This window comes from Phyllosticta capitalensis, assembly GCF_038381095.1.
Source record: "Phyllosticta capitalensis strain CBS 128856 chromosome Unknown BKA78scaffold_11, whole genome shotgun sequence".
Taxonomy (NCBI): Eukaryota; Fungi; Ascomycota; class Dothideomycetes; order Botryosphaeriales; family Phyllostictaceae; genus Phyllosticta; species Phyllosticta capitalensis.
Window position 1 is genome coordinate 418,415 of NW_027117449.1, and position 27,189 is coordinate 445,603.

General features: G+C 55.4%; 14 protein-coding genes across 14 annotated transcripts; 7 read left to right on the top strand and 7 right to left on the bottom strand.

Annotated features, from left to right (window-relative positions):
• Window positions 1-71: 71 nt before the first annotated feature.
• Window positions 72-804, bottom strand: BKA78DRAFT_356437 (uncharacterized protein; the record flags this gene model as incomplete). The annotated part of the gene is made up of 4 exons (XM_066892056.1): window positions 72-169; window positions 218-283; window positions 339-672; window positions 730-804. The coding sequence occupies 4 exons, from the start codon at window positions 802-804 to the stop codon at window positions 72-74; spliced, it is 573 nt and encodes a 190-aa protein (XP_066739606.1).
• Window positions 805-1,433: 629 nt separating this feature from the next.
• Window positions 1,434-3,397, top strand: BKA78DRAFT_39100 (exonuclease V). The gene is made up of 2 exons (XM_066893108.1): window positions 1,434-1,820; window positions 1,880-3,397. The coding sequence occupies exons 1-2, from the start codon at window positions 1,526-1,528 to the stop codon at window positions 3,073-3,075; spliced, it is 1,491 nt and encodes a 496-aa protein (XP_066739607.1). The 5' UTR covers window positions 1,434-1,525; the 3' UTR covers window positions 3,076-3,397.
• BKA78DRAFT_38936 (uncharacterized protein) lies at window positions 3,110-3,519 on the bottom strand. The gene has a single exon (XM_066893106.1). The coding sequence runs from the start codon at window positions 3,355-3,357 to the stop codon at window positions 3,145-3,147; it is 213 nt and encodes a 70-aa protein (XP_066739608.1). The 5' UTR covers window positions 3,358-3,519; the 3' UTR covers window positions 3,110-3,144.
• Window positions 3,398-4,728, bottom strand: BKA78DRAFT_38944 (uncharacterized protein). Its single transcript, XM_066893107.1, has one exon. The coding sequence runs from the start codon at window positions 4,454-4,456 to the stop codon at window positions 3,719-3,721; it is 738 nt and encodes a 245-aa protein (XP_066739609.1). The 5' UTR covers window positions 4,457-4,728; the 3' UTR covers window positions 3,398-3,718.
• A 271-nt stretch (window positions 4,729-4,999) lies between these two features.
• On the bottom strand, window positions 5,000-6,055 carry BKA78DRAFT_356440 (Tho complex subunit 7-domain-containing protein; the record flags this gene model as incomplete). Its single annotated transcript, XM_066892057.1, has 2 exons — window positions 5,000-5,958; window positions 6,013-6,055. The coding sequence occupies 2 exons, from the start codon at window positions 6,053-6,055 to the stop codon at window positions 5,000-5,002; spliced, it is 1,002 nt and encodes a 333-aa protein (XP_066739610.1).
• A 547-nt stretch (window positions 6,056-6,602) lies between these two features.
• On the top strand, window positions 6,603-7,559 carry BKA78DRAFT_299287 (RNA polymerase II transcription factor SIII subunit A-domain-containing protein; the record flags this gene model as incomplete). The annotated part of the gene is made up of 1 exon (XM_066887032.1): window positions 6,603-7,559. One exon carries the CDS (start codon window positions 6,603-6,605, stop codon window positions 7,557-7,559), a length of 957 nt encoding a protein of 318 aa, XP_066739611.1.
• A 451-nt stretch (window positions 7,560-8,010) lies between these two features.
• Window positions 8,011-8,538, bottom strand: BKA78DRAFT_356442 (ubiquitin-like protein 1; the record flags this gene model as incomplete). Its single annotated transcript, XM_066892058.1, has 4 exons — window positions 8,011-8,098; window positions 8,204-8,286; window positions 8,397-8,451; window positions 8,528-8,538. 4 exons carry the CDS (start codon window positions 8,536-8,538, stop codon window positions 8,011-8,013), a joined length of 237 nt encoding a protein of 78 aa, XP_066739612.1.
• An 806-nt stretch (window positions 8,539-9,344) lies between these two features.
• On the top strand, window positions 9,345-10,223 carry BKA78DRAFT_299289 (eukaryotic cytochrome b561-domain-containing protein; the record flags this gene model as incomplete). The annotated part of the gene is made up of 3 exons (XM_066887033.1): window positions 9,345-9,515; window positions 9,554-9,652; window positions 9,723-10,223. The coding sequence occupies 3 exons, from the start codon at window positions 9,345-9,347 to the stop codon at window positions 10,221-10,223; spliced, it is 771 nt and encodes a 256-aa protein (XP_066739613.1).
• Window positions 10,224-10,530: 307 nt separating this feature from the next.
• On the bottom strand, window positions 10,531-12,025 carry BKA78DRAFT_38929 (uncharacterized protein). The gene is made up of 2 exons (XM_066893105.1): window positions 11,740-12,025; window positions 10,531-11,681 (listed from the first exon to the last, which is right to left on the bottom strand). The coding sequence occupies exons 1-2, from the start codon at window positions 11,953-11,955 to the stop codon at window positions 10,779-10,781; spliced, it is 1,119 nt and encodes a 372-aa protein (XP_066739614.1). The 5' UTR covers window positions 11,956-12,025; the 3' UTR covers window positions 10,531-10,778.
• Window positions 12,026-12,666: 641 nt separating this feature from the next.
• On the top strand, window positions 12,667-14,517 carry BKA78DRAFT_39167 (glycosyl transferase). The gene is made up of 4 exons (XM_066893110.1): window positions 12,667-13,184; window positions 13,242-13,614; window positions 13,665-14,035; window positions 14,085-14,517. The coding sequence occupies exons 1-4, from the start codon at window positions 12,878-12,880 to the stop codon at window positions 14,426-14,428; spliced, it is 1,395 nt and encodes a 464-aa protein (XP_066739615.1). The 5' UTR covers window positions 12,667-12,877; the 3' UTR covers window positions 14,429-14,517.
• A 403-nt stretch (window positions 14,518-14,920) lies between these two features.
• Window positions 14,921-16,083, top strand: BKA78DRAFT_39160 (uncharacterized protein). Its single transcript, XM_066893109.1, has 2 exons — window positions 14,921-15,295; window positions 15,348-16,083. The coding sequence occupies exons 1-2, from the start codon at window positions 15,176-15,178 to the stop codon at window positions 15,927-15,929; spliced, it is 702 nt and encodes a 233-aa protein (XP_066739616.1). The 5' UTR covers window positions 14,921-15,175; the 3' UTR covers window positions 15,930-16,083.
• A 153-nt stretch (window positions 16,084-16,236) lies between these two features.
• On the top strand, window positions 16,237-18,792 carry BKA78DRAFT_257445 (VID27 cytoplasmic protein-domain-containing protein; the record flags this gene model as incomplete). The annotated part of the gene is made up of 3 exons (XM_066885188.1): window positions 16,237-16,255; window positions 16,339-17,912; window positions 17,971-18,792. The coding sequence occupies 3 exons, from the start codon at window positions 16,237-16,239 to the stop codon at window positions 18,790-18,792; spliced, it is 2,415 nt and encodes an 804-aa protein (XP_066739617.1).
• A 732-nt stretch (window positions 18,793-19,524) lies between these two features.
• On the top strand, window positions 19,525-21,520 carry BKA78DRAFT_333520 (amino acid permease; the record flags this gene model as incomplete). Its single annotated transcript, XM_066890092.1, has 8 exons — window positions 19,525-19,560; window positions 19,707-19,881; window positions 19,940-20,168; window positions 20,230-20,345; window positions 20,394-20,523; window positions 20,576-20,623; window positions 20,683-20,997; window positions 21,070-21,520. 8 exons carry the CDS (start codon window positions 19,525-19,527, stop codon window positions 21,518-21,520), a joined length of 1,500 nt encoding a protein of 499 aa, XP_066739618.1.
• Window positions 21,521-21,928: 408 nt separating this feature from the next.
• Window positions 21,929-23,437, bottom strand: BKA78DRAFT_258026 (uncharacterized protein; the record flags this gene model as incomplete). Its single annotated transcript, XM_066885240.1, has 1 exon — window positions 21,929-23,437. The coding sequence occupies one exon, from the start codon at window positions 23,435-23,437 to the stop codon at window positions 21,929-21,931; it is 1,509 nt and encodes a 502-aa protein (XP_066739619.1).
• Window positions 23,438-27,189: the final 3,752 nt, after the last annotated feature.

Here is a 27,189-nt window from a genome sequence, read left to right on the forward strand (position 1 = left end):
TGTAACCCTCTAACATCTAGATCTATGAATTGACTGCACGCCTCCCTAACCACCGAAACTCCACGAGGAGCTCAACCAGAGTGTGATGCCTCAAGTTCAGCCTTTGCTTTGGAAGCTGCCCGCATGTTGAGCAGCGAAAGCCAGGTCTGCCAGCCGATCGCAATGACGCCTGCAACATGTCAGCTCCAGATTTGGTGTGACGGTGCAAGACACGTACCAACAAAGATGCTCCGAAATTGGGCTGGGACAAAGGCGAAGCTGAAAGCCGTGACGGCCGGCCACACTGTCAAATCGTCAGCGCCCTCCACATCCACCATGTTGTTACTACGAAAACATACGCTTGCACGAGTTGACCCATGATATTGGTACAGTGCGCTTAACCCTCTCGACCGTCTCTTCAATCGTGGCTCCACTCAGCAGAGACTGCATCGTGAAGAAGTACGTGTTGAAGAAAGGCGCAAAGGTCAGCTGGTTGAAGACTGTCTTGGTGGCCAAACTAAGGATTTGCGACGAAAAATTGAAAGAGCGACCGAGCCACATGAACCATTTGTAGCTGGGAATGGAAAAGATGCCTCCTATGACTACGGCCCTGATGGCTCGTACAGGATCATAACTGTCATCCTCTTCAGTTGATGAGATGGTTTGCGCGGACAGATCTCCCAGAAACCATATCTGTAATTGACGTCAGAGCGACAGCACGCGCGAAGCATTCGGGGGACTGGTCCTCACGCAAATGGAGCTGATGAGCTGGACTACGAGTGGGCGACGTGCTTGAGCCCTCTCAAAGAAACGGAGCGGTCTCATGGCGGGTTCCAGCCATACCCACGCAGGGGCGGCGGGCACCTTGACGTTGGGTTTGCTTTCAATGTTTGCTGCACCACCTGCATCGCGCCGCTCTCGCTGCGCCCCTGTGTCTGTCGCCTTTGCGCGCCTCCCTCCATCTTGACGCAGATTTGATCGCAAAGCGATATTCCTGCGCAGCACTAGGCGCGCAACCCTTGGAACAGCAGTCATGGCCGTTGCCATGTGGTCGAGGGTTGTTGCTGTTGGACGAGTGCGACCGCGACCGGCGGCTGATGGTTTCTGGTGGCTCCAACCAGTCCCGAAGATCAGAGGCCGAAGTCGTCTCTATGTCGCCATAGCTTCGTGGGTCTGGTCTACGTAAGCACAGCGGGAAAGACTGCACAATGGACTGCAGTGGTGGATATCTTCCTGACTGTCCTTTGAGGTTCGGGGCATTTGCAACATCTTGTGTCTCCTTCGGCGTTGCAGCCCGCCCCGGCTCTCGACGGACCAGGGAGCATACCTGACCAAGATTTGCGTCGACATCTTCCTCGCATCTGCCATCAAATACCAGATCAAGATGATCAGATTGCGCAGTGTGCTCAAAATGCGGCAGTGGCGGCAGCCCGCGATTCGCTTTACCAAGTCCATGACGGCTTCCTAGCGTCGCTGTCTTCTGTCACACCCGCCACCTACCTTGTACCCTACACTGCTAACCGGCGCAAAATCAACATGCCTCGATATGGCTCAAGATGAAATCCAACTTGAATCTCACACCGAGCCTGTCGATACATCGGATTACGGTAGCGACCTAGACAGCGAAGGCGAACAACAACTAATCGAGGTCCTTGCCCGACTGGAAAGCAGCAAAGTCAAGCCTGCTGTGCTTGATACCCACGACAATGCACCTCTCCCAGTATCGCGGCTTCATCGCTCCAGGCCTCACCCAGTCGGTGTGCTCGAGATTCAGACCAGTCTGGACGGTTGCGCCGAAGGTCACGGTGAGCAAGTTGTCGACTGCGACGCCTGCTCGGCGCGTAAGTTTTGCCTGCTCCAACCCAAATGGCTTGACGATCCTAACGCTGACAGCGTCTAGTAGCCCGGAATCTTGAAAGCAGCGAAAAAACCAACCCAGGAAATGCGCAAGCCGAGTCCGCAGTATCTGCAGAGCCTCCGCCGGACGAAAGGTCGCCGCTCGAGAGATTCAGGACGCTACCCAAGAAGCCCTTATCCGTCACCGACATTGTTTCTCCGGCGTGGTGCGAACTCCAGTATTGGTACAGTCTGACGAAGCACGGTCGGAAAAGACGGACGCCTGCAATGAAGGAAGGCTCGCGAGTTCACAAGACGCTGGAGGAGGAAGTCCACACGACTGTGGAAGTGCTGGTCAAGACACGAGAGGATGCGTGGGGCCTTAAGATTTGGAACATAATCCAAGGTCTGCGGACACTCAGAAACCTAGACTTCACCAGGGAACTTGAGGTCTGGGGTGTCGTCGATGGACAAGTGGTCAACGGCATCATTGACGAGCTGTCATACACACGTCCGGACACGAGGCGGAGACGAAAGTCACGATCGCCGAGCCCCGAACTCGAAGGAAACGATGCGCAGCCCAGCGACGGCCAGATCCAGCAAGTCTTCATTACCGACGTCAAAACCAGGGGCAGCAAGACTCTCCCCACAGGCGCATCCTTGAGACCGACCGAGATGCAACTCATGCTGTATCGGAAGTTGCTTTTGAATCTGGCCACCAACCAGGTAGACGCCGAGACAGTCCTTGCGCGCTACAGACTCAAGCCCCACGATCTGTTCACCGATGCCTTCATCGCCGAAGTGGCTGGGCTCGACTTCAACTTTCGCGAGGGCACACCGCCCGATGAAGACACGGCCATGATGAATAGCCAACACGACTCCCTTTCGGAGCTGCTTGCCCACAATTCCCTGACCAAGTTGTGGCAGCTCATGATTCAGGAGTTTGCGAGAGCCATGCCAGGACCTGACGCCGTGTCCAGCCTACTCCGGGCTGAATTTCGAGATCAAAAGACGGGCGAGTATATTGGGAACAAGTTCTTTGACTACAACGAAGACACTCTCGGTCGATATCTTTCGGATGAGATGAGTTGGTGGCGAGGGGAACGAGGCGCCAAAGGCGTGGACATTGAAGAGGCATTCAAGTGCCGCTTCTGCGAATTTGCCGAAGTTTGCGATTGGAGAAAGAATAAGGTCGATGAGGCCTTGAACAAATATCGTCAGAGGTCAGCTCCGAGAGAACAGTCTGCGGCAGCGACATAGAAGAATCGTGTATATATTCAAGCAGAAGTCACAATCACGCAATACAGAATCGACGTGGATCTTAATCATTCAGTGATTTACTTCCCAGCCAGCGCTGTAGTCTCTATCGTTGCAAATCTCAGCGAAACGTGTGTGAGGGGAAGCTGAGCCCTCAACGGGAACATGGTGTCTGAACGCCGGTTGTGAAAGGGGAGAAGGTCTGTCGCTCGGAAAAGAGTGGTTGGCTCTACTGACCGCTCCCAGATGATGACCAGCATTCTGTCTCTTTCCCTCGTACATCATGCTCAGCAACCTGTACCCTTGAAAAAGAAAATTGCAAAAACCCCCTAGAAGACAGAATGGTGCTGGTCAACAAAGCCAGTGAGTGAGCCACGCAGGTATCATGAAAATCAAAGCAACGCCAGCCTCGTATTAGATAAGATGCAGCTCGAAACGGAGGTTGAAAAGTGATTTACCAGGCTGATTTGACGAAGCCTTTTGGGAAAAAGTTTGGAATTGGCGACATGGAAACCGGTGAGCGATGTAGTGTTTGTTGGATGGATGGTGAACGAAAGGTGTTCGGCTCGACTTTGGCGATGCCAGTCGGTGATGGCGACCAAAAAGGAGATCAGGGATATGGTCTCCTGCTCGAAAGAATAAAGTCTCAGTTTATGAGGGTCCTACGAGTAGTCGTCCTGCTTTTCCCATTGGGCGTGGGCACAGGGCGCTGCGGGTAGTTCCCGCCGGCGTATTTATCAGGATCGACTGACCTGTAGCCACTATTCCTGCGGGACCGCCGGGGCGGACTCGTCTCCTCAATGACCTCGACAATGTCGTCGCCGTCGACCCTGCGGTCCGTGACGCGCTCTTCGACGACGACGGACCGGCTGCGCGGCCGCGGCGCCGGCGGCACGCTCGTTCGGCGCTCCTCGACCACGATGCGCTGGCGTCGTCCGGGGCTTCTGCTGACTTCTCGAATCTCGGGCCTCGATGTGCGGCGCACGCTGCGACGGGAGCGAGTGGATCGCGGACGCCGCTCGCGTACAACGACTTCTTCGTCAGCGTAGGCGCGCGTGCCACCTCCCATTGCGGCAATGGCGTAGAAGAGCCAGACGATGAGGAGGAAACCTATGACGGAGCCGAGGACTATGCCCACGACGGCGCCGGGCGAGGGACCCGAGTTCAAGTTGTCGTAGACGAGAGGAATGTAGCCGCTGCTACTACCTTCTTGCCGGAATTGCTGACGGCGGACGAGGTGCGATGATGACGGACTGCTGGCAAACAGAGAGCCGCCATCGGGAAGGATTCGGTGGGAGCCAAACAGACTCAAGCGGCCAGAGGAAGAAAGGCGTTTTGGCTGCGAAGGCGAGTCGTTGTCAAAAATGGGCGGGATGGCTGGCATGTTTCCGTTCCTGCGCCTGGCGAGGCGTGATGCGGTCTTGGAGGGCGGCCGGTCGATGATGTTGGAGGCGCGGCAAGTCTGGTCGTGCAGCTCCAGCAGAGGGCCCTAGCATCCGCGTCGCAGGCTCCCTGGATAGACGTGAGCCGTGAGCAGAGAGGTTAGTTGCAGGATGACGGTTGCACCGCAGCGCTGCTCAACGAAGAGTTGGAGGCGGGGTGGCAGGAAATGCTTCTATGGGGTGGCTGGGCGGTGTTTGGAGCTCGACGCTCATGCCTAACTCGAGCTAAACATCCGGAAGCACCCACGCCCAACCTTCCGTCGCCTTAATCATGGGCCGCCAGCATGGACATGGGTGTTGTTGATGTTCAACTCCCCTACCGGTCCGCCTCCGCGTCCGCCTTTGAATCCTTGTCACCACCCATGCCGGGGCAACGGCTATAGCAATAATCTGTGCAGCGTCAACTTTTGATTTGACATAGCTATGGCATTATGTCGAGGCTCGTGCAAACCGGGTATCCTGATCACCATCCCCATCCATTCCATTTACGAAACATCCATCCTGTCCCCGCCGGGGCTGTGGTCCTCTTCCGCCTCGCCTTCTTCAATGTCTGTTTCAGGTGCCAGCTCCCCAGACTCGACCATGTCAGTGTCCCGACCTTCGTTGTGGCTCTCCTCGTCCTTTCGGCCCGGACTCGTTCCGCCTGCGACGCTTGCCACGGGACTGTGAACTGCAAGGTGATTGCTTTTGACAGCCAGCTGGTGCGGGTTTGGCGTTTGAGCCCCGGCATCTGGTCTCGGGGTGCCCACAGCACTGCCCTCTGCTTTTGCGCTGCCATCGTCCATTGGCTCCTCTCCGCCTTCCATGCCTTCTTTGCGTTCCGCTTCCTCCTTCTCGTCTCTGATGAGCCTGAGCATTTGTCGGCCTTCCTCGACGATTCTGCCAAACTGCTCCCGCCGCTCTGCCCAGGTTTGTGCGTAGACTCTGCTCTCCTGTTCTAGTTCTGCAATCTCAGCCTCCAGCTTTTGCAGTTGCGCCGCCTGGTCCTCGCGCGCGCGAAGCATGCGATTGCTGGTGATGCGCTCGGCAAGTTCATCGTACTTCTTGCGGCGGCTCAGCGTGGCGCGTGCTTCGTCAAGCTGTGTGCGTAGCGTTGCGGTACTATCTCTGATGGCTGCTGATGTTGCTTCGATTTTGACTTTTTCTGCGGCATATCGTTCGCGCTCCGCTTCGTTGCTGTTGCGAAGCAATTGGATCCGAACAATGCTGTCTGACAGGGCGACAAAATCTAGAAGCATGTCGTTTCGCCATGCCTCACGATCGGCAGCTTGTTTGGCTCGCGCGGCCTCGAGCTCGTCTTCGTCTGTAGTCGCGGCATCTGGTGGAGGGGTCGGCAAGGAGGTAGGAGGGTTGTAGATTGGCGAGTTGGCTGTGAGGAGGCGCTTTGTGATGCGTTGGAAGGGCCGCTGCTCGATGGGTAGCAGACGCGATTTGTGGATTGAATCTATGTCTCGTCAGTTCGCGGTTTTTCCCCCGAAATTGATTGGCGTAACGTTACCCTCTTCAGCCTGGTCGAGGAGAGAGTAGTCCCTAAGAGACATGGTGGGCGCGTTTTTGGTGCGAAGTTGGAGATGTAAAGGTGCTCTTTGATCGTCAACGAGCCAGCCCAGCAGAGGTCCCTCACGGCGGAGGTTCGGAGGTGGGTGCGGCGGGCACGTCAGGGGTCCGTGCGTTGTAAGACAGTCAGCCGGAGGACGACCCTCTCACCTCTTCTCTTGCTTTCACGAAACTCTACAGATCACTTTGTCTTTGAATTTGTTTTTTCTGGAAGTCCTCCTGTTGATTGTATCCCAGACACATGTGCTTGCCTCGGCACCCACCCGCACACTTCTGCGTAACCTCCTTTCGCCGCGCGGACTCGGCAGCCCCATCCAGTTGGCAATCTTTCCTCCCCCTCTCTTGATATATTCTTTGTCCACAAACTCCTCACCTTTTGGGTCCGCCCTGGATTGGGCCATTCTCATCAGATCATACGTCTTCAACCCTTGTGAGGTTGCGAGCTCTACTGGACCCCCTTTCGAAGAACTGCGTTAGTCGAGGACAAGCCGCCGCAGCCGAACCACCCTTGTTGCTCGCATACATCCCAACATGCCGGCTCCCTCGCTCTTCGACATCGTCAAGCGGCGACTCCAGCGCAGCGTGCAGCTCATCGTCGACGTTGGCGACATGCCTTTCCACGTTGTCGAACCGGTCCTCAAGAAAATCGAAAATCCCAGCCAACTCAAGGAAATTGAAGAAAACAGTCCCCACATCGCCGAGGATACGGCACCAATGTGGGAAATCTTCATTCGGCGAGACATTCAAGGCTGGCAAGAGAAAGTCAATGCGGTCGGAAGACACAAGATTTCGGCAAAGCTGTACTTCAAGCTGGAAGAAGCGCAGACCCGGCAGATTGAGAAAGAGAAGGCAGAACTCAGGGCCAAGCTCGCTCAGGGGGAGAAGGAGAGACAGAAGAATACTAGTACTCTGATCAACCGAGCATTCGACCCGGCCCGGAACCGACGCACGCAAACCTTCAGCCACAGCTACGCGGTGACGAGAGACCCGCGGAACTACACTTTTGCACCTGGAGAAACAAAGAAGAGGCTGACGGGACGCGGAATCATCGCCAAAGCGCAGCAAAAAACCCAGAACATGATCTCTGCGCGCCGCACTGTTGCCAACCACTTCGTATCGCGCCGAAACTCTCAGTTGACTGCGCCGAAGAGCATGTTGGGAGGAAGTCGGGCGCCGCAACCGATAGACAGGGGAACGCAAGCTCCAGCAAAGGCGCCTGCAACAACCGGAAAGGGGCGTGCCAGCTCAACTGGGAGCACGATGCAGAACGAGGGCGAATCACTCAAGGACAGAGAGGCGAGGCTGAAGGCGCTGACAAGCGGAGGAAAGCCTCAGTCATCCAATGAGAAAGCGAAGGACAACAAGGCCGGAGTGAAGAGCAGTGGAACTCACGAGACCAAGGGCGATTCAGCATTGCGGTCGCCGCCGTCTGCTGCCAAAAGAAAGCAGCCAGTCAACTGCTTGATGCCTCCCAGGAAGCGGAGATAGGGGATGGAAACTTGGACCTTGAGGTTTTGGGCGTCATCTTCGACTTGAGCGCCGGCAACGGAGTAATGGGCAACAGTGATGAGGGACGGAAATTTGATTTTGCGTGAATACCCATGGGCTGGACTGGCGTTTTCGGAGCTTTTCATTCGACAATCCATGGCAGGATTGCAGGATTCCTACTTCTCTCCCGGCGCATTGCGTGCGCTGCAGCAGTCAACCCCCAACCAATAGTAATCAAGGATATGGATTTGAAATTCACCCGAGTTCAGTCTGACCAGTCTGGAGTCGCTGATAAAGGCTAATGTATGCATCCAAGCCAGCCCGTTAACGCCCGCCACGCTGGAATAGCTGTATCGTGTATTCGCTGGCCTATAAGAGCAAAAGGCCTCTTGAACTTCGCCGTCTAGCCACCCCGGCGATGGGACCCCCTTCAAGATACCACAAACATGGCTTATGCCGAGCCGCCACGCAGGGCGAGCACCAAGTGCAAAGTAGCGCCGCCCTCAAGGTTGTACTCGGCCGCCGTCTTGTCGTCGCTCCTGTCTCGAGAAAAATGTGGTCAGCGCGGGCGCAACAGCTTTTGCGGCGGGGAAGGCGGGGAGGAGTGGAAGCTCGCTGGCGAGTGCAGGATATTTGTGACGTACATTTGCTTGCCGCCGAAGATGAGACGCTGCTGGACGGGCGGGATGCCTTCCTTCTCCTCGACACGCTCCTTTATGCGGGAGACCTGAGAGGCGCGTTGGTGTCAGTCGCGGCGATGCAAGTTGAGGTGCGAGAGCTTGAATAGAAACCACGAGGGATCCAGGGTCCATAAAGCTGGAGGGGGACGAATCGTACCTTGTAGTCGGGTTCGATGTCGAGCTCAATCTCCTTGCCGGTGAGGGTGCGGACTCTGTTGTCGTGCGTCAGCCTAGGCCGGAGAGCTCTCACGTCAAGGTGAGGTGGGGCGGGGTATGAATAGTACGGACTTGATTTGCATTGTTGCGATGGGTGGGCGGAGTTGGAGAGTGAAGGTAGAGGGGTGTCGGAGGTATCAGGAGCAGCGGTTGATTGTTGGAGCGGTGGTTCCTTGGGTGGTGTTTGTAGAGAGGGCTTGTGAGTGAGTGATGGTGGTGACTGAGCGACACAAGCAACCGGAAGTTCGCGAGACAGCCATGGCCGCTTCCGCCGCATCGGCCCGCATCGCATCCAATCCATTCCAGTCCCAGGCTTCAGTCAGCTCAGGCACCGCATCTGTCTACAACTTCTTGTAAACATTTCCATTGTTTGTCATTGCGCTCGCGTGCTACTCCACGACTTTGTCAGACCCAGAAAGCATGTGCGCATAGCCGCGGGCGGCCGTTGACGGCTCCATGGTTGCTTTTTCCTCTAGAAGCAGACAACGGCATGGACTAGACTTGGATGGCCTCGTCGGGATGGCATTACCGTCCTAGAGCAATCATCTGCTGCCAGAGCCCCAAGACTTCTCCTAATCCATCGAGTCGAACGGTTAGATTGAGCACGGGATCAATCAGATAAGACTACAGCCTCAGTCTCGCGGCCCAATCGACGTTGATTCGAAACGGAGCTGACGCAAGGATGCTTTGTAATTGGGCAATCCGCGCTTGTCCAGTTGGTGCATTTGTTGCTATGTATGTCGTCAACACCTGTGCAGCTAACCTTCGTCCATCCTCAGGCCTGATTTATTCCGTCCCCGCGTCTACCCCTACCCTAGCTCTGGACTGCCCCCCATAAAGACCCCCCAAACCTGTCTGCCTCCTTTTGTCTTTCCATCTGGACGGCATCATGGCTTCTGCTACTGGCATCCCGCAAACCAATCCGTCTTCCATGGACCGCATCGGCGAGGATGAGCCGCTGCTCGGTCGAGCCGGAGATGCGTCGCAGCAGCAGGGCAAGCCTCTGCCCTGGAATCTCGTCCTCGGGACGGGCACTGTTGCGCAGGCGGGGATTTGGATTGTTTGTTATGACCCTGTCCAATACTCATGCGTGCAAAGAGAGGGGAGCCATCCCCAAGACTGACCCGACTCAAGCTTACCGCAATCGTGTGGTCCGCCATCTTCTCCCACGATCTGATACTCTTCTCGGCCCATCCCGTGCGTATCTACCCACCCCATCAAAACTCTGCCTTATCTGATGGAAGCGCTGAGCTGACTTTGCCAAAAGCTTCTCAATTCCGCCGGCATCCTGCTCCTCACTCAGGGCATCTTGATCCTGCAGCCCACGCACACGGCTCAGCAGAAGCGCCATGGTACCTACGTCCACTTTGGCTTCAACCAGCTGGGCGTCATCGCCCTCATCGCTGGCTTGATTGTCATTGAGATCAACAAGGCCCGCGGCGGCCTCGACCATTTTGAGTCCACCCATGCCGTTCTCGGCATCATCACTTACGTCCTGATCATCATCCAGGCCATTGTTGGCTTCACGCAGTACTTCACCCCCGGCCTCTGGGGCAGTGTCGACAGCGCAAAGAAGATTTACAAATATCACCGCATGTCCGGCTACCTCGTCCTCGTGCTGGCGCTGGCCACCGTGGCTGCCGCCACGCAGACGGGCTACAACCTTTTTGTGTTGCACATTCAACTGTGGGCCGTTCTCGTTGCGGCCATCTTGACTCTGATCGGTGTATTTCCCAGAATCAAGAAGCAAAAGTTGGGTCTCAGTTAAATTTGAACTGAAGCCAGTGTTCCGATGGATGGGTGGGACGGCATCACTTTGAAAGACCATGCGCCAAGTTGTTTATTCACAAGTACATTTTCGCATGCATGGCAAAAAGACACCTGGTTTTCCGTGTACACTGAATTTGACATGGTTGTTGGCATGATTTGATGTTATTGCTGCATGATATTGAGAATCCGGTGGCTTCGTGGCTGAGCTATATAATGTTTGGCGAAAGTGCAATGTTTGGCGTGCGGGTTGGAGGCTTGCTTGATCTAGCGTATTCGAGTACTCTTGTATCGATCCAGAATCAGACCCGTTGAGAAACGAGCGTGACTCCGTCAAGCACTTTCCGTTGTCCTGCAGGTTGCTTCATGAGCTGATTGGCGCCGAGGTCGCTCCGTTGGGATTGGTCGCACAGATGGACTGCGCGAGCAACCTGGATCGAGCCATGTTCCCTCAAGGACTTGGATGATAGAAGCCCGAAATGTCGCGCGTTATGGCGATTCAGAAGTTCAGACTGTGGTGACAGGTGGTGTGGTGCGATCTTTGGCCCGTGTAGTCTCAGTCACTTTCTTCGCCATCCTCATCGATGAGTCCTTCCAAATCCTTCAGGCCCCTGGCAAGCCTTCTACGCGGTCGTCCCTTTGCGTCCTCTCCTTCCGAGTCTGACTGACCCCATTTCTTGTTGCCCTCTTGCACAGCTTCCAAGTCAGCTGCAAGCTCCCTCCTCTCCTTGATCTGCCGCGCCTTTTCAACCGAGTATCGTCCATCCATGCCTGCGTCTTTGAGCATTCCCTTCAAGTGGCTGATCTTCTCCCGGGGCGTGGTGAAGGGCTTCAACTCCTTGCCCCAAACCTTGCGGATGCCACACTTGACGAGCCAGCCCTGCAAGCGCTTGATTTCGGCATCTTGGGGGTCCACCTCCTTTTCTTGCTTCACTTTGGTGACCTTAGTTTTTGCAGGTTTCTTCTCGACTGACGCGCTCTTCTTCTGTCGCTTTGCTTTGGGCGGTGGAGCCTCATCAAGAAGAGAGGAGAGTTCACTTTCCGAATCCGCTGTCTTGTCACTGGGCTCACTCGATTTTCTTGCGGATACAACGGGGCCGTCAGCCTCGTCGTCGTCAGAGCCATCGTCTTTGACTTCTGCATGTTTGCTCTCAGGTTCTTCAGGCTTGGGTTGCTCCACGTCAGAGTCCGCGTCACTGTGTTGGTCCAATTTAGCAGCGCCGGTGACTGTTTCCTCGACTGAATGGACAGCTTCGTCGGCGGACTCGTCGGACTCGACGGAAACTTTGCGCTTTTTACGAGATGCGGACTTGGGCTGAGCCGGGGCTCTTTTGCGCGGGGCTTTGGCGGGCTGCTCAGTGTTCTTTTTTCTGCCTCTTCTGGGCTTTGGGGACTCCTCAATCTCATCGGCAGAAATCGCGTCTTCATTGGTGGGAGGATTCTGGTTTCCGAGTTCATTCTGTATCATGGTTTAGTCTCGAAATCAGCAATGCGGGTCATTGCGTGGGGCAAGATACCACATAGCCCTTGATGATGCGATCACTGCGACCTTTCCACGAACCGTGATTCTTGAAGAAGTCCTCAGGTAGATTCATCCGTTCCTCGGTGGCTTTGCGCACGCGCTTGACGGTGAGGCCATCATGGTTTCCCGTATCCCAAATGACGCGCACTTCATTGCGCAGGCCTTTTTCAAGCTTGGGACTTGGGGGTGCATCGAAATCAGAGTCTGACATGGTGGCTTTGGAGGGTGGAGGTATTGGAGGGATTGTTATTCGTCCAAGGCAGACGCGACGCGCGACTATGGCCGTGCGCGTGTTGTAGCTGCCGGCTAGATGTGGGGAAGTGGATGAGGTAAGCGGGCGGTGTCGGATGGCATAAAAGTTGGCAGCAGCCACAAGCAACGGTACCACCGCCACATATGCCGATTGGAACATCGCCACACCGCCTTTGACAGGCAGGAGAAGCATGGATTCCTTGATCAAGCATGCAAAAGACAAGCACGAGCACAAGCACGAGCACCAGTTCACCAACATTGACCGTCACCAAACTCAGCCTCTTTGGGTGCAACATCCCGGTACGACAATCAGCATCATCTTGTCACTGTCTGGCCCGATCGGATTCCAACAATTGCATCGGTCGGTTCAGCCCCGGCTCGAGCTGCTGCGGCAAAAAGTGGGCAGCTTGTGCCTGTGCACGTCGACACGACGTCAGACGTTCCGGTCCGCCCTCTAGCATTCCCGCCGCGCCTGTTTGTCTACCTCTGGCTCCATCCCCCCAGCGAGACTGCCAAAGGGATTTCTCCCACAACCTCGAAAACGCCCTCGGCTGCACGCCCGTCTGCTCTTCCTTGAAACCCCTGCCTTTTCGTCCGTCTTTTTCTCGACTCTGTGCTTCTCGATCATCGATCTTCGTGGAAAGCCGGAGAAATTTGCGGACGGAACCACTGCCAAAGCGCGCCTTCTTCCTTGGCTGGCCCGGTCCTATACTTGTGCCGTCACACCAACAACTGCTTTGCCATCGACATCACCTCTTCTCAGCTTATTTCCACCTGGCAACTCGCCCAATTCCCCTCAAAATCTCCTCCTACTTCGATCCCGTCCATCCCCCTAGGCCCCCTTCATCTTTCCGACCTACAACAGCTGCTTTCATTCCACCATGTCTTCGGCAGCCACCGACTCCAAGTCCGAAAATGGACGCCTCTTGCTCGTCTCCAACCGTCTCCCCATTACCATCAAGCGCTCAGAAGAGGGCAAATATGATCTGTCCATGTCATCTGGCGGTCTCGTCAGTGGTCTCAGCGGTCTTTCCAAGTCAACGACATTCCAGTGGTATGGCTGGCCCGGCCTTGAAGTGCCTGACGAGGAGATTGGTGGTCTGAAGGCCAGATTGAAGGAGGAGTACAACGCGATTCCCGTCATGCTCGATGACGACCTGGCCGACGGTCACTACAATGGATTTTCCAGTAGGTACCAGATTCAGGGAAACACTTGAGCCACTGGCTAACATGACCACCTTGTAGATTCCATCATGTGGCCCCTCTTCCACTACCATCCCGGTGAAATCACGTTTGACGAGTCTGCCTGGAACGCCTACACCGAAGCGAACCGTCTCTTCGCCAAGACTGTCGCGGCCGACGTTCAGGACAACGACCTCGTTTGGGTCCATGATTACCATCTGATGTTGCTCCCTGCCATGCTCCGCGAGGAAATCGGCAAGACCAAGAAGAACGTCAAGCTTGGTTTCTTCCTGCACACGCCTTTCCCCAGCAGCGAGATCTATCGTATTTTGCCTGTCCGTAACGAGATCCTGCTTGGTGTTCTTCACTGTGATCTCATTGGATTCCACACCTACGACTATGCCCGCCACTTCTTGAGCAGTTGCTCCAGGATATTGTATGTTTTGTGCAAGAATCCAAGCTTCATGTTGCTAACTCCAGATACAGGGGCCTCGCTACCACTCCGAACGGCGTCGAGTTCCAGGGCAAGGTCGTCACCGTCGGCGCGTTTCCAATCGGCATTGATCCTGAAAAATTCGAGGAGGGTTTGAAGAAGCCCAAAGTCCAGGACCGTATTGCTGTGCTGGAGAGCAAGTTCAAGGGCGTGAAGCTGATTGTCGGTGTCGATCGTCTTGACTACATCAAGGGCGTCCCTCAGAAATTGCACGCCCTCGAGGTGTTCCTGACTGAGCATCCCGAGTGGATTGGCAAGGTCGTTCTTGTTCAGGTTGCCGTCCCCAGTCGTCAAGATGTCGAGGAGTATCAGAACCTGCGCGCTGTTGTCAACGAGCTCGTCGGCAGAATCAACGGAAAATTCGGTAAGTCTACAGACGAGAATCCCACCCACACTTTTGCTGATGGCCTCAGGAACAATCGAATTCATGCCGATCCACTTCATGCACAAGTCGGTCTCCTTCGACGAGCTCATCGCTCTGTACGCTGTTTCCGACGTGTGTCTGGTTTCTTCGACACGTGATGGCATGAACCTCGTGTCCTACGAGTATATTGCCTGCCAACAAAAACGCCACGGCTCCATGATCTTGTCCGAGTTCGCTGGTGCCGCGCAAAGTCTCAACGGCAGCATCATTGTCAACCCCTGGAACACTGAAGAATTGGCCGACGCCATCCATGACTCTGTCACCATGGGCGCCGAACAGCGCGCTCTCAACTACCAGAAGCTCGCCAAATATGTCAACAAGTACACGAGGTAGGTTTCGCCTAGGCTTTATTTTGAACTGAAACATGACTGACGTGGTACTCTACAGCGCTTGGTGGGGCCAGTCTTTCGTCAGTGAGCTCACCAGGATTTCTGAGCAAGCGGAGAAGAAGTTGAATGTGCGCCGGGGATCGCTTTTGGACGCCCCGGCCAACGGTGATGATGGCGCAAATTCAGTCTCGGCCTAGACCAAGGCGTTTTGACGGAGTGATGGAGTATCCTGGAACAATGATGATATGTGGCATGATTGCACGTCGAAAGCGAGGGCTACCTACGATAGAATGGTTTTCAAGGCAGCGCGGCCTTTTTTGCTTCCAAGATTTCAATCGACGTATGGCGCGGGTGGGCGTCGATTTGTCAGGCGCAGGCAGATGGGAATCCCCAGACGATAAATACCCCGAATTCACTCGAGACTGAAGCAATTCAAAATTCAAACGTCTGTAAACGAGCACAAGAAATGATGGTGACAAAATGCCAACCCCAGCATGCATGCAAGGTAGGGCGGTGAGGGCTCGGGCTCGGGCCACCAGTCGCGCTGGAAAAGTGCCCTGCTGCTCCGCAACATCGCGCTTCCAGTCCGCACCGAACAACAGCTTCTCAAACGCCACTCCACCGGCGCGACAGGCCACCGAAAGCTTGTAGCCTCGCCTCCACCAAGTCGCGACGCCTGTCCCTCAAACTCTGTCAAAATCCTACTGAATTGGTCTCCGAGGCTGGCGTAGATCCGCACGACACCGTCACAATGCCGACTCCCGGCGCCGCATTTCGTCAATTCACTGGTGTCGTCGTATCTGCCGGCAAACTCCCCAAATGTGTCAAGGTCCGCATCGCGGCTCAAAAGTGGGATAAGCACATCAAGAAGGTTGGTCCAAATCTGCTGGACATGTTCGAGCTTCAAAGCTAACGAGTCGCAGTATTTCCCTGCGCCGTACCACGTGCTTTGCTCAGATCCAACCCAATCCGTCAAAGAGGGAGACGTGATCCAATTGCGCAACGGCTACAGGACCTCGCGTACCATTCGTCACGTTGTGACATCCATCATCTCGCCCTTCGGCACGTCCATCACGGAAAGACCACCGATCCCTACGGAAGAGGAGCGACAGGCCCAGCTGCGATACGAGAGATTGAAGAGAGACATCAAACAAGCTGCAAATGGACGCACCGCACCAAACCAGCGACTTCGCGACGCAGCGCGGGTGGATGGTGACCTCATGCATGCGCTCAAGGTGGCAGAGAAGAAGGGAGAGGAGCCGCCCGAGGATATCAAGATGGCAGTTGCGAGCTTAGAAAGGGAAGAGGCCAAGATTGCAGAACTGTGGGAGAAGGAGCAGCCCTTCAAGGACGTCGGAGCTGGCTACTGCGAAGGGAGGCATTTGCTGTTTGGCGAGTCGGGACCAGAGGCCAGGCGGAGGATCAAGGCGAGAATGAAGTGGGGGAAGACTGAGGACAAGGTTGCCGAGGTTGAGAAGGGTACGGCGAAAAAGTCATCACAGTAAAATAGGCTGTATCATTAGATTTGTGTAGAAAGAAAAGGGCATTTCATTCGATATCCAAGGATGGGACGGGAGCGTGCAGGCTGTGGCGCAGGCAGCAGTGTGGCGTCGTGTTGTCTTTCTTGCGCGAGGACTGGACGGCACAATACCTGGCTGCTCTCCCCTCCACCACCGTTGTCCAGTCGCTTCCACCCTCCACGCCGCCTGCTTCTTGTCTTTCCCGTTGCCCCGCCGCCTTCGTTCCAAGGACACAGGTAAGGCTGCACCGGCACGCTCTCCAGCCTTTTTCCACCCACACCCGTCCGCCGACATGTTTATGCTACGCAATGGTAAACTACTGCTTCATCTTTCACCGCTTTCCGGGCCCCACTGCCCGCTCTCTTTCATGTGCTAATCCGTTTGACCGCCACAGTGAGCAAGCTCCTCTTTGGTGATAGCTCCAAGGAATCAATCATCGAAATCCCCCAAGGACAACTCTACCTCGTTCGCCCGCTTTCTGTCAAAGGCTACTCCGAGCTCATCTTTAAAGACGCTGCTGCCTCCATCCGCCGCACTGGCCAAGAATTCCAATACCAGCTGGTGATCCAACGCGCATACGAAGAAGGAGAACGAGAGCTGCTCGAGGAAGAAGAGGACCCAGATAACGTCGAGGGCACCGGTCTCGAAAAGGACGAGCGAACCTTTTTGCTTGACGAGGCTCTGCGCCTGCGAACAGACGTGCGCTCGACCGGAGAACAGGTCTTTGCCTGGAAAGATCTCAGCGGAGACGAAGGTGACCTGTGGGAATTTGTTTGCGACAGCTCCGTCCAGGCTTCAACCATCGCCTCATTTGAACTGGTTGCGGTCCAGTGCCAATACGAGAGGAAGTTCCGCAAGAGCCACACCAACGCAACCGAGCAGGACCTCAAACAATTTTCTTTCGAAGAGGAGGCTATTCCGGACGCCAGTCCTGTATCGAGCCCCAGAATCCGCTCACCTACGACCTCGCCCTCTCCAGACTTGGGTAGATCGAGCTTTAGCCTCGACCAGCCGGCCGCAACGATCGACACCATGGTATCAAAGCCGGCTCCTCAGCCCGAGAGCTCCAAGAAAGCTACGGCTGCTCCCGAATCGCGCCCGCAGCCCGAGGCCCGTGAGGTCCTTTCGAACGAAAGGGCTGAACTGCACCTTTTCGACTTTGAGTCTGGCGCTTTCATTCTTCAGGATCAGTCGGTGACTGCGACAGTCTCCGAGATTGGCAACTGGGACTATTGGCTCCACATTGCCGGCGATGACAAGGAATGGTTGGGTCAGCCCGTTGTCCCCGACGTCAACCCCGTTTTCAACTTCGAATACCTCTCGTTCATCTTCAACCACTACACTGAGGATGGCTCGGCCTACTCATGGCTACTGCGCTTCAAAGACCAGGAGACTGAGGAACGCTTCCAGCAGGGTCTGATGCAAGCACTGTGGGAGCATCTCAACCAAGTGAAGTGGGCAAAGACCAAGGACGACGAACGCGATTATGTCCTCGAGGCTTTCAATGACTTGACTGTAGAGGACGAGCAGGCGGGCGAGGAAGAAGAGGAAGATGAAGATGATGAGGAAGAAGAGGACAGACCTCGCGCGAGAAGCGAGGAGTCGGACGAGGACGATGACGAAGATGACGCAGTGCCGAAAGAAGCAGATGGCAATGTCAACTCGCAGCTTGCCGTCGGATACAAGCACGACAGGTCATTCGTCGTGAGAGGCCACAAGATTGGCGTCTTCAAGCACACCGACGACAATCATCTGGAGTTCTCTACGAACATTTCCAAAGTGGAAACTCCCAAAGGCAAACTCTTCAGCCCCAAGAAGGTCATGCTCCATATGGAAGATCGCGACATGATCCTCCAGAATCCCGACAACCCCAACTCTTTGTACCGCATGGATCTTGAAAGGGGTCAGGTGGTCGACGAGTGGAAGATTCATGAGGACATTCCATTGGACATTTTCGCACCCGAAAAAGTACTTTCCCTCTGCAGCGATTTGCATGTTTTGAACCGTGTCACTGACTGGAGGATAGAAATATTCGCAAATGACGGGTGAACAAACCTTCCTTGGACTTTCCCGCAACGCCCTATATCGTGTGGACCCTCGCCTTTCGGGCAACAAGCTGGTCGACTCCGATTTGAAGCAGTACACGTCCAAGAATGATTTCTCTGCTGCCGCCACAACTGAGAAGGGTTACATTGCAGTGGCGTCAAACAAGGGCGACATTCGCATGTTTGATCGTCTCGGAATCAACGCTAAGACAGCTCTCCCTCAAATCGGTGACCCTATCATTGGCGTCGAGGTGTCTGCTGATGGTCGCTGGATCCTCGCAACTACGAGAACCTACCTGCTTCTGATCGATGCGCTCCAGACAGAAGGCAAGAACGAAGGAAAGCTTGGCTTTGAGAAGTCTTTCCCCAAGGATGCGAAGCCTCAACCCCGCCGCCTTGCGCTCACCCCGGCCCACGTTGCACAGTTCCAGCACGAAACCAAGGCACCCATCTCATTCACGCCTGCTCGTTTCAACGCGGGCGTTGACAGCGAGGAGACGAACATCATCACGGCAAGTGGACCGTTCGTGATTACGTGGAGCCTTAAGAAGGTCCTGGCGGGCCGTAAGGACCCGTACAGCATCAAGCGCTATGCGGAGGAGGTCAAGGCGGACAACTTCCGCTTTGGATCGGACAAGAACGTCATCGTGGCTCTTCCCAACGAAGTCGACATGGTCAGCAGGCGCGCTTTGCGGCGACCCACGCGCGAAAGCATTGCGATGCCGACTCGGATCGGTACCCCTAGGAGGGCCACCCGTGGCAGTTACCTGTCTCGTAACGAAATTGTCAACAGTCCCTACTGAGAGGGACGAGTTCGAGACCTGCTTTCAGGGTACAGGAATGGCTGACGCTTTCATGATACATGGTCAGGATTCTTCTTTCTTTCTTCGGACGTTGGCTCCCTGCTTTTCTGCAGCCAGGAACGATTGCAAATTTGGGCTTTTGGGGTTGGGAACATGAACTAGGAAGGGCGTTGATTTGATATCCCAGCAAGTTGCACATTTGCGTCTAGTAATTCAAGACGAGGCTTGCCCAGGCCGTTTCTCAAAGCTTTCCGAAACAATCCCATGTTTCATGACGTTTTTGTTCGCTGCGAACGACGCGTAACCCAGCACGATTACTCCTGCTATGATGCTCTTTGCAGTGAGAATTTTGAGGAAACTAACCACACTAGGAAACTTGGAATGTGAAGTTCTCAGATCATTATGGAGCGAGGTAATCTGCACACCGCCTTTGAGCTGCAGGTGTTTCAAGGTTGTCTCTCGGTCACGGGTCCTGAGGACCTCCCCCTCTTCTCGTCATCCATCTCGATTTGGTCAACACCTTTCAAACTACAAGAACTGCATCACTAGTATGTGTCTTTTGTAGGTAATGCACGATCTTGGGCATGGGCCTTTGTTGACATTCTTTTTCCAGTTCATATGGCTAGATAGGTACGTGTCCTAAGAAGCGCTCCGTCCCAGTTCCCATCCCATCATTGACACAAATACCACCACTGCAGATTTTAGATAGCAGGAGGATCCAATCGGCCCGGAATGAGAAATATTTCTTGCGAACATCTTCCTCCGTCGGTGGCGACAATCAACGCATCATGACGACCATTGAGGATGAAGACGAGCGCTTGCTCGCGCGGATGGGATATACCCAGGGAAGACCCCCTTTCCAGAATTACCCATGCAGCCCCCTCAGCACTCCATGACTGACTGTTAGCTTACAGGAGCTTCGGCGAGAATTCACCAAATGGTCGACGGTATCCTATGCAATTTCCATTCTCGGCGTGCTCGGCTCCGTGCCTGCCACATTCGGCAGCCCCATCGCCGTCGGCGGTCCTGCCACTGCCGTGTGGGCCTGGTTCATAGGGAGCACCATGGCCATGTGCATAGCAAGCTCTGGTACAGTGTTCTCGAGTCCTTGTTGCTCAAGCCAGCTTTTGATGTTGGTTGCTCGCAGTTGCCGAATTGGTCTCGGCGTATCCCACCGCCGGTGGCATGTACTTTGTCGCAAAGCACGTCGTCCCGCCTGAGCACGTGGCCATCTGGGCCTGGGTCATTGGATGGTGTAATTTCCTGGGGCAGGCGGCTGGCGTTGCGAGTCTGGCGTACAGCGTCTCGCAGATGATTTTGGCGGCCGTGGTTATGACTTCAGGCCAGCATCATGACGGTGGTCATTCTTTCACGCCGTATGTATCAGTCGAGACTTGAGCCCTTGGTATTACACCTTTCTGATCTTGGTTTGGATAGGAATGCGGTACAGACGGTCCTCCTCGCCATCTTGATCCTCTGTCTCTTTGGCATTGTTTGCTCTCTAACTACGAAGGCACTCCATAGAGTCGTGCTTTGGTTCGCTCCGATAAATGGTGAGGCTCAATATAAAACAGCTCTATAAGGTACTGATGAGCGTCAAGTTTTGGCCTCAATCGGCATTTGCATAGCGCTACTCGTCTTGACTCCGAACAAGCAGAGCGCGAAGTGGGTTTTTACACAAGTGACGGATGGCTCTGGATGGGGCAATCGGGGCTTCTCATTTCTCCTTGGGTCTGTTCCCCTGTCCCCCATTCAAAAGGCATCATATAGCTGACTGATACAGCTTTCTATCCGTGGCGTGGACAATGACAGATTACGACGGGACGACGCAGTAAGAAGTCTTCAGCACCCCACAACAGGCTCGACATCCGTCCCACTGACACCAGCAAGCATGTCCGAGGAGACTCACGACGCCGCAATGCGCGGCCCACTCGCAATCCGACTGGCCATCCTCGTTTCTGGTCTCGTCGGCTGGATGCTGACCATTACATTCTGCTTCTGCCTCACAGACTCGGAAAGTATTTTGAACTCGGCGACGGGGCTGCCAGTCGCCCAGATCTTCCTCAACGCAGGAGGAAGGGTAGGAGGGACGGCAATGTGGTTTTTTGTCGTCCTGATCCAGTTCTTCACCGGCTGCTCGGCCATGCTGGCGAACGCGCGCATGACGTACGCCTTTGCGCGCGACAACGGCCTCCCCTTTTCTGCGTACGTGGTCAACCAACCAACCATATTCCCCCTAGACACTCCCCATGAACACCTCGCTGAATGAAACCATAGACACTTGAGCAGAATCAACCCGCACACCTCGACCCCCACCAACGCCGTGTGGCTCGTCGTCACCTTCTGCGCCTGCCTCAACCTCATTGGCATCGGCTCGCGGCGCACCATCTACTCCATCTTCAACATCACAGCGCCGGCCCTCGACCTCAGCTACGTGGCCGTCATCGTCGCGCGGCGCGTCTACGAAGGCCGAGGCACCGTGGCGCCCTTTGCCGCCGGTCCGTACACCCTGGGCAGGTGGAGCAAGCTCTTCAACGCGGTTGCTTGCTTTTGGGTGCTGTTTATTAGCGTAATCCTGTTTTTCCCGACGCATTGGCCAGTCGATGCGGCGAATATGAATTACGCTGTTGTTGTGGCGGCGGCGATTGCTCTGTTTAGTTTTGGCTGGTGGTGGATTAGCGGTCGTGGGCATTTCAATGGCAGCCGTCCCGTACGTCTGGAAGAGTGATTTGCGGACTAAGGGGATTTTAAAAAGCACAGGAAGAAGGCCCTCTCATCATAATCAGGTCATCATTTGCTACCTCATGCTCGCTGTTATCGTATATGCCCAATATCCATCATAGTGTCTGCTGTGCAGAGTTTTCTCCAACTGATCGTCTGCAGGCCATGCGCGCTCGCATCTTTTTCCATCATCCACCCAAAGAAATATATATACCACGTCCCGCCTCCCACCCAACTCCACTCCAGCTCCGAACCCCCAAGGAGAGGCATAAGTCATTAAAAATGTATAAGGAGAAGAGAAAAAAGCAAAGGAAACCCAGGAAAGTCAGACCCAGAAGAGCAAGAATCCACCCACAAAGAAATCAAAAACGCCCATATCGCACGACTAGCAATCCAGACCCCAAACGCCAGCGGCCTAGAAACCCCCTTCGAGATCAACGGCACTCCTTGACCCCTCATCGGCGGGCAGCGCGCTCGCGCGACTAGCGTTGCCCGCGCTGCGGCGGTCGTCAATCTCCATGGCGCCACTGAGGACGCGGACGACCTTGCGGTCGCGGGCTGGTTTGGCCGTCAACACCTGAGCGGGGCAGACGACGATTTCGTCCTCGCCGTCGCCCAGGTCGTCGCCCTTTTTGACGACGAGCGGGAAAAGCACGATTTTGACGACGCTGTGCGCCGCCTCGAGGTCCGCGTTGGATGTGGTTTCGCCTGAGCGTTCGTTCATGAGCGACGCTTTGAAGTGCACTTTGCGCAGCAGGTCGCCGTGCTTGTCATATTCGGGCTGAAGCGGCGGCAGCATGATGTACTCGGCGCGTTGAGTGCGCATTTCAATGGACAGGTCGACAGCTAGGCGCATGACGTTGCGCAGCGAGTCGAGTACCTTGTCGACGAGGTTGGAGGGTGGTGGGAGCAGCGCTGATAGTGTGTTGTAAATTTCCTGCACCACGGCTTCAGTGTCCTGCGAGCGCTGATATCGAAAGTTCTCGCGGCGCGAAAGCAGCGTGAGAGTGATGGCGCGCCATTGTGCAACGGCGCGTTGAGGGCCCACATCCGACAGCTGCTTCTCCAGCGCTTTGAGCTTCTGGCGCTGCTCGCGATCCATGCCGAACAGGTACCGCGTAAAGACGTACTCCCAAATCATGGTCATGACGACCGACATGAAAACATCGCGCCGCCGGACGCGGTCCGCGAGTAGCATGTCGACGTCGGTGCCGTCGAGAATGGCATTGTCGAGTCGAGTCTCGATCTTCTCATCCCTCACCTCCGAGGACAGCCGGCAGGCTCTGGTGTCTGAAAACTTGGAAAAGCGAAGCACCCACTGCTGCACATGCTGGCAAAGCTGCTGGCAGGCTTGATCAAAGTAGTCCTCGTCACGGGACTCGAGGAATGTCTCGCCCTGCTGAGACCCGAGGATCTGCTGCTGCAACGTCTTGATTTGCTCTGTGGCGTCCGCAAGCTCGCCGTGGAGTCGAGCAATTTCGGATTCCTTTTCTCTCAAGCGAGAGTTGACCTCGTCGCGAACGACGCCCTCGACGCCGGCCTGGAGATGTCGGTACTGTTGCTGAAGCAGGTCGAGGTCGGCAGTTGTTTGCTCATACTGCTCCTGGGCTTGCTGAGTTTCGGCTTGCAGCGTAGCATAGCGTTGATTGGTATCCTCGGAAAGGTTCTTGTTGGCGGCAGTAAGGGAGGCATTGACTTCGGTAAGACGGGCAATCTCTTCTCTCAAACTAGCCAGTGTCTGGTTGATGGAGGCTATCTCAGCATCCTTGGCGCGCAGCTCTTCATCACGTGCTTGAACTGCCTCGGCTATTTGCTGATCCGTCGAGTCGCGCTGACGCTCCTCAGCCCTCGCTTTGGCATCCTGCAGCAAGCGGTTTTCAGAAACAAGTTGATCGAGACGCGTCTCGAGGTCCATGATGTGCATGCTCTGGCGCTTGCGGATGCTCGGCGGCCGGTTCGGCGACAGAGGCGTATCTGGCGCATCACCCCAGCCCTCCTGCAAAGAATGTTAGCATCAATAAAATGCAATGGTAAATAAAGCAAGAAGGACACGTACATATTCCTCGCTCATGGTCAACGCCCGCCCCTTGCCCTTGTCGTGGACGCGGTCGTATGTTGACGGGCCGGCAGTGGCGGTGGTTGCTGAGGAAGCGGCGGCCTGAGCTTTCTGGCGCGTCGACGTCTTGGCCTCGGCAAGCAGACTGGCCGTTCTCAAGTCACCTGACATGGCTCTGTTGATTCGCCGCAGGGGAGGAGTTGCTGATCGCTGGCTGAGGGCGCTTCCTGCAGGCGAGAGCATTTCAGGTGTCTTGATGCGCGCGAATATGCTGCCAAACTCGCCCTTGCTTGCAGCAGACCGGTCACTTTGCGCACTCGACGGCCGCTGTCCACCCAAGACTGCCACATCACTGCCGATGCTCGCACCTCGTGCGCGACCAGTTTCTTTGTCTGGCTGTTTCCCTGACCAAATCTTCTTGGGCGGCCCATGATGTTCGCCCAAGACTCGTGGGACCTCCGTGTCCTCGGTATCAGATCTCCTCATGGACTTGAGTCCATGTTCGGGCATCCCCACATCAGATAGAGGTCTGCCCTTCTTGGCCAATGGAGAATCCTCAGGGCTATGTTCTCTGATCGTGTCGAGCGGCTGTGGTGACCGCATTCTTGGAGGTGTCAAGCTTTGAGGCGGATTGTCTGCCGACCTAGGCACGCCATCGCCAAAGATGGAGACATAAGGCCCAGTAGTTTCAGGCGGGGCTGTGATTGGTTCTGTCACTTGTCGAGGAAATACTTCAGCCGGCTCGGCGAGCCGCTGAGGCTCTACCGGAGTCTCAGTGGATCCTGGAGATGACTGGAACAATGCTGATGACCGCTGCTTGGTCGTTGTGACTGACTCCGTTGGCGACGCCGCAACCTGATCCTGGGCGCTTGATGCTGGTAAAGGGTCCTCGGTCTGATGAGCCTCAACTTCAGGGACGGGCGCGAGGAAATGTCCGGCACCATGTGCCGACTCCCTTCTCGAGTCATCATGATAACCACTGTCCCGCCCAGCATCATGGAATGGGTCAATGACCATGGGAGGCGTGTCGTTCATGGTGACTGCGCTGTCGCGAACGGGACCTGGAGTGTCCCAATTCGATGGAATCGGTTGAGTGAGTCTGACCGCATTCTTGTCTTGTTTGACTGGCGACCCTCTTCGTTCTGGGACGCCTTGTTCAAAGTTTCGGGGCGATGGAGTGCGCCTCTTGACTCGTTCTAGCCCTGGGAACAGCTGCGAGACCTTGCTTTGAGTTGGTGGCGAGAACGGTCTTCCAGGGAACATCGGACTCTCGTGGGCACTCTTGGAAGCATCGCTTTTGGGGGACTTGCCAATGCCAGATGCCTCACCACTCCTTCCAACTTCCTTCATCTCTTTTCCACTCCGATGCCTCAGGGCTGCCACGCCAGCAGCACCGACGACAGCAGCTCCAACTGCTGCTGTCTCAAGTCCACCTCCCAACCCCTCCTTTCTCTCATCAAGGCTTGAAGCCATGTTCTCTTCCTCCTCTTCCATCTGATCTGCCCAAGACTTGGACGACAAACCTCGCATCCCCATCAGCCCCAACCCCTCACTCTTAGTCTCTTCACGGTCTGGTTCCTGGAATGGCTCGTACTCTCCGAGATTGGGCAGTGGCGGAGGCGGAGGCACATGGATGGCGGCCGGATGAGCAGCTCCGACTGGGAAGTACTCAGTCATGTGTTCTTCAAATGGCGTGCTGGGATCCGAAGTGGGCGCACTGTCCCTGGCGGTATCGACTTGAATGCTTGTCTGCTCATTAACCGGAGCTCCTCGATCTTTGAGATCCTCTTGGGCCTCGGGAAAATCCTCCACAGGAGCGTTCTTCTTGGCCTTCTTTTTCTTGGGCCTTTTCTGGAAAGGGAAAAACTCATCTGACACAGCCTCCTTTGCAGAATCTGGGGAGGGAGTCCGTCTGTTGAACGTCGGATCAGCGAGCACAGAGGAAAGCGCAGCATCGAAAGCTGAATCTTGACCAGGCAACTTGTCCTCAGGTAGAGAAGACTTGTCTTGCTCAACCGGTGGAGACGCGGCACCTGCATCCTTCTTTTTCCGCGGGCGCTTTGGAATGGAAACCTCTTCGGGATCTGCTTCGCCAACAGAGCGAGGCGGGCTCTTGCGCTCCGCAAACGCCGGGTCGTTGAGAACAAGATTCGCATCGAGACCGGCGCCTTCTAAGCCTGCGGCGACCGTGGCAGCGAAATCGACGTCTCGACTTGGTGTCCTTGTACCTTCCTCACGCGCCTTTGTGTCAGTCTCGAGGTGTTGCTGGCCAGATGTGGATCGGAGGTCCTCATGGGCGAAGGGTGTCTCGACAACAGGCTCTGCAAGACCTGCACCAGCCTCTCCGGACCGAAGTGTCTCTGCATGTTGGTGCGACCCTTTCCCTCCAACAGTCTCGATTGGAGCTGTAGATTCAGTCTTAGGTAGGCCCGATCTATCGGCCTCAGTCGCCTTTTCGGCCACGACAGGAGGAGCATCTTGAACGTGCCCAAGGCTCAGGGACTTGTCATGCAATCCCCGGCCCGTCTCCTCGGTCGGCGAGAAATACTCGACACCAGCCATCAAATCCCCTTCGTGAGGAGGCAACGGCGGCGAAGAAGTGCCCTTACTTTTCTTTGCCTTCCTCTTCTCCTTTTTGCTCTTCTTGGCAGGCATGGTCCACTCGTCTTCAGTCGTGGCAGTAGGAACCTTTGGAGATGGAGGCTGGAAGCTTTTGGACTCGCTTGGAAGTTCGGTCGAGGGCTCATTTGAGGGCTCCCGAGGGATTTCGCGGGCGAGGAGAGGTTCGGTGTCTGTCGCGTTTTGAGACGAGTCGAGCGGAGCATAGTCGGCGAGAGAAGCTTGCGATTTGCCCTTCTTTTTGGCCTTCTTCTTGTCTTTTTTGGACACCTTTGCCGGCGCAAGCACAGGGTTGAAGTCGGAATCGTCAGCTGGGGTGGATGGCTCTGCAGTAGAAGGTTGCTCGACGACTGGCTCTGGAACCGGCGAGACAGATCTCTGAGGCAACGCAGATTCTTGAGTCGGCGCGGCGGCTTTCTGCTCGCCCAAAATGGGCTCTTTCTCCGTGTGAGAAGCTGCCGCGTACTTTAGGACGTCACTAGGGTCGATGAACTCTTCTACAGGACTGGAAGGGTGCGTCTCTCGTGTCTCAGGCTCGACGTCAGACATCATTGGCTCTTGAGAAAGTCGCTGTGCCTGATTCCCTTGTGTTTCCGTCTCCGCCACAGAAGGCTCATTTTGGACGGACGCAGCTGACGTGTATTTGAGAACATCGTTTGGGTCAATGAAGTACTCCTCGTTTGAGTCGCCTTGTCCCTCGGTCTCATGGAAACCCGGCGGCGAGTTGGACAGAGACAAGCCTTCTTTCTCGCCTTCCTCTTGTGGAGTCGCCTGTTCACCGATCGCTTGTCTGGATGAAGCCGGAATCTCTGGATCGCCTCTTACAGTTGACTCGTCCAAAAATTGCGATGTGGCCTGGCTGGCGAGGGTTTCAGAAGTTGGTTCCATAGGCGTAATCGGCAGCGACGACTTCTTCCCCTTCTTGCCTTTTTTCTTGACCGGCACTGACCACTCATCCTCACCCGCTTCCACTGCGGGAGGCAGGCTTGGCTCGATCGTCC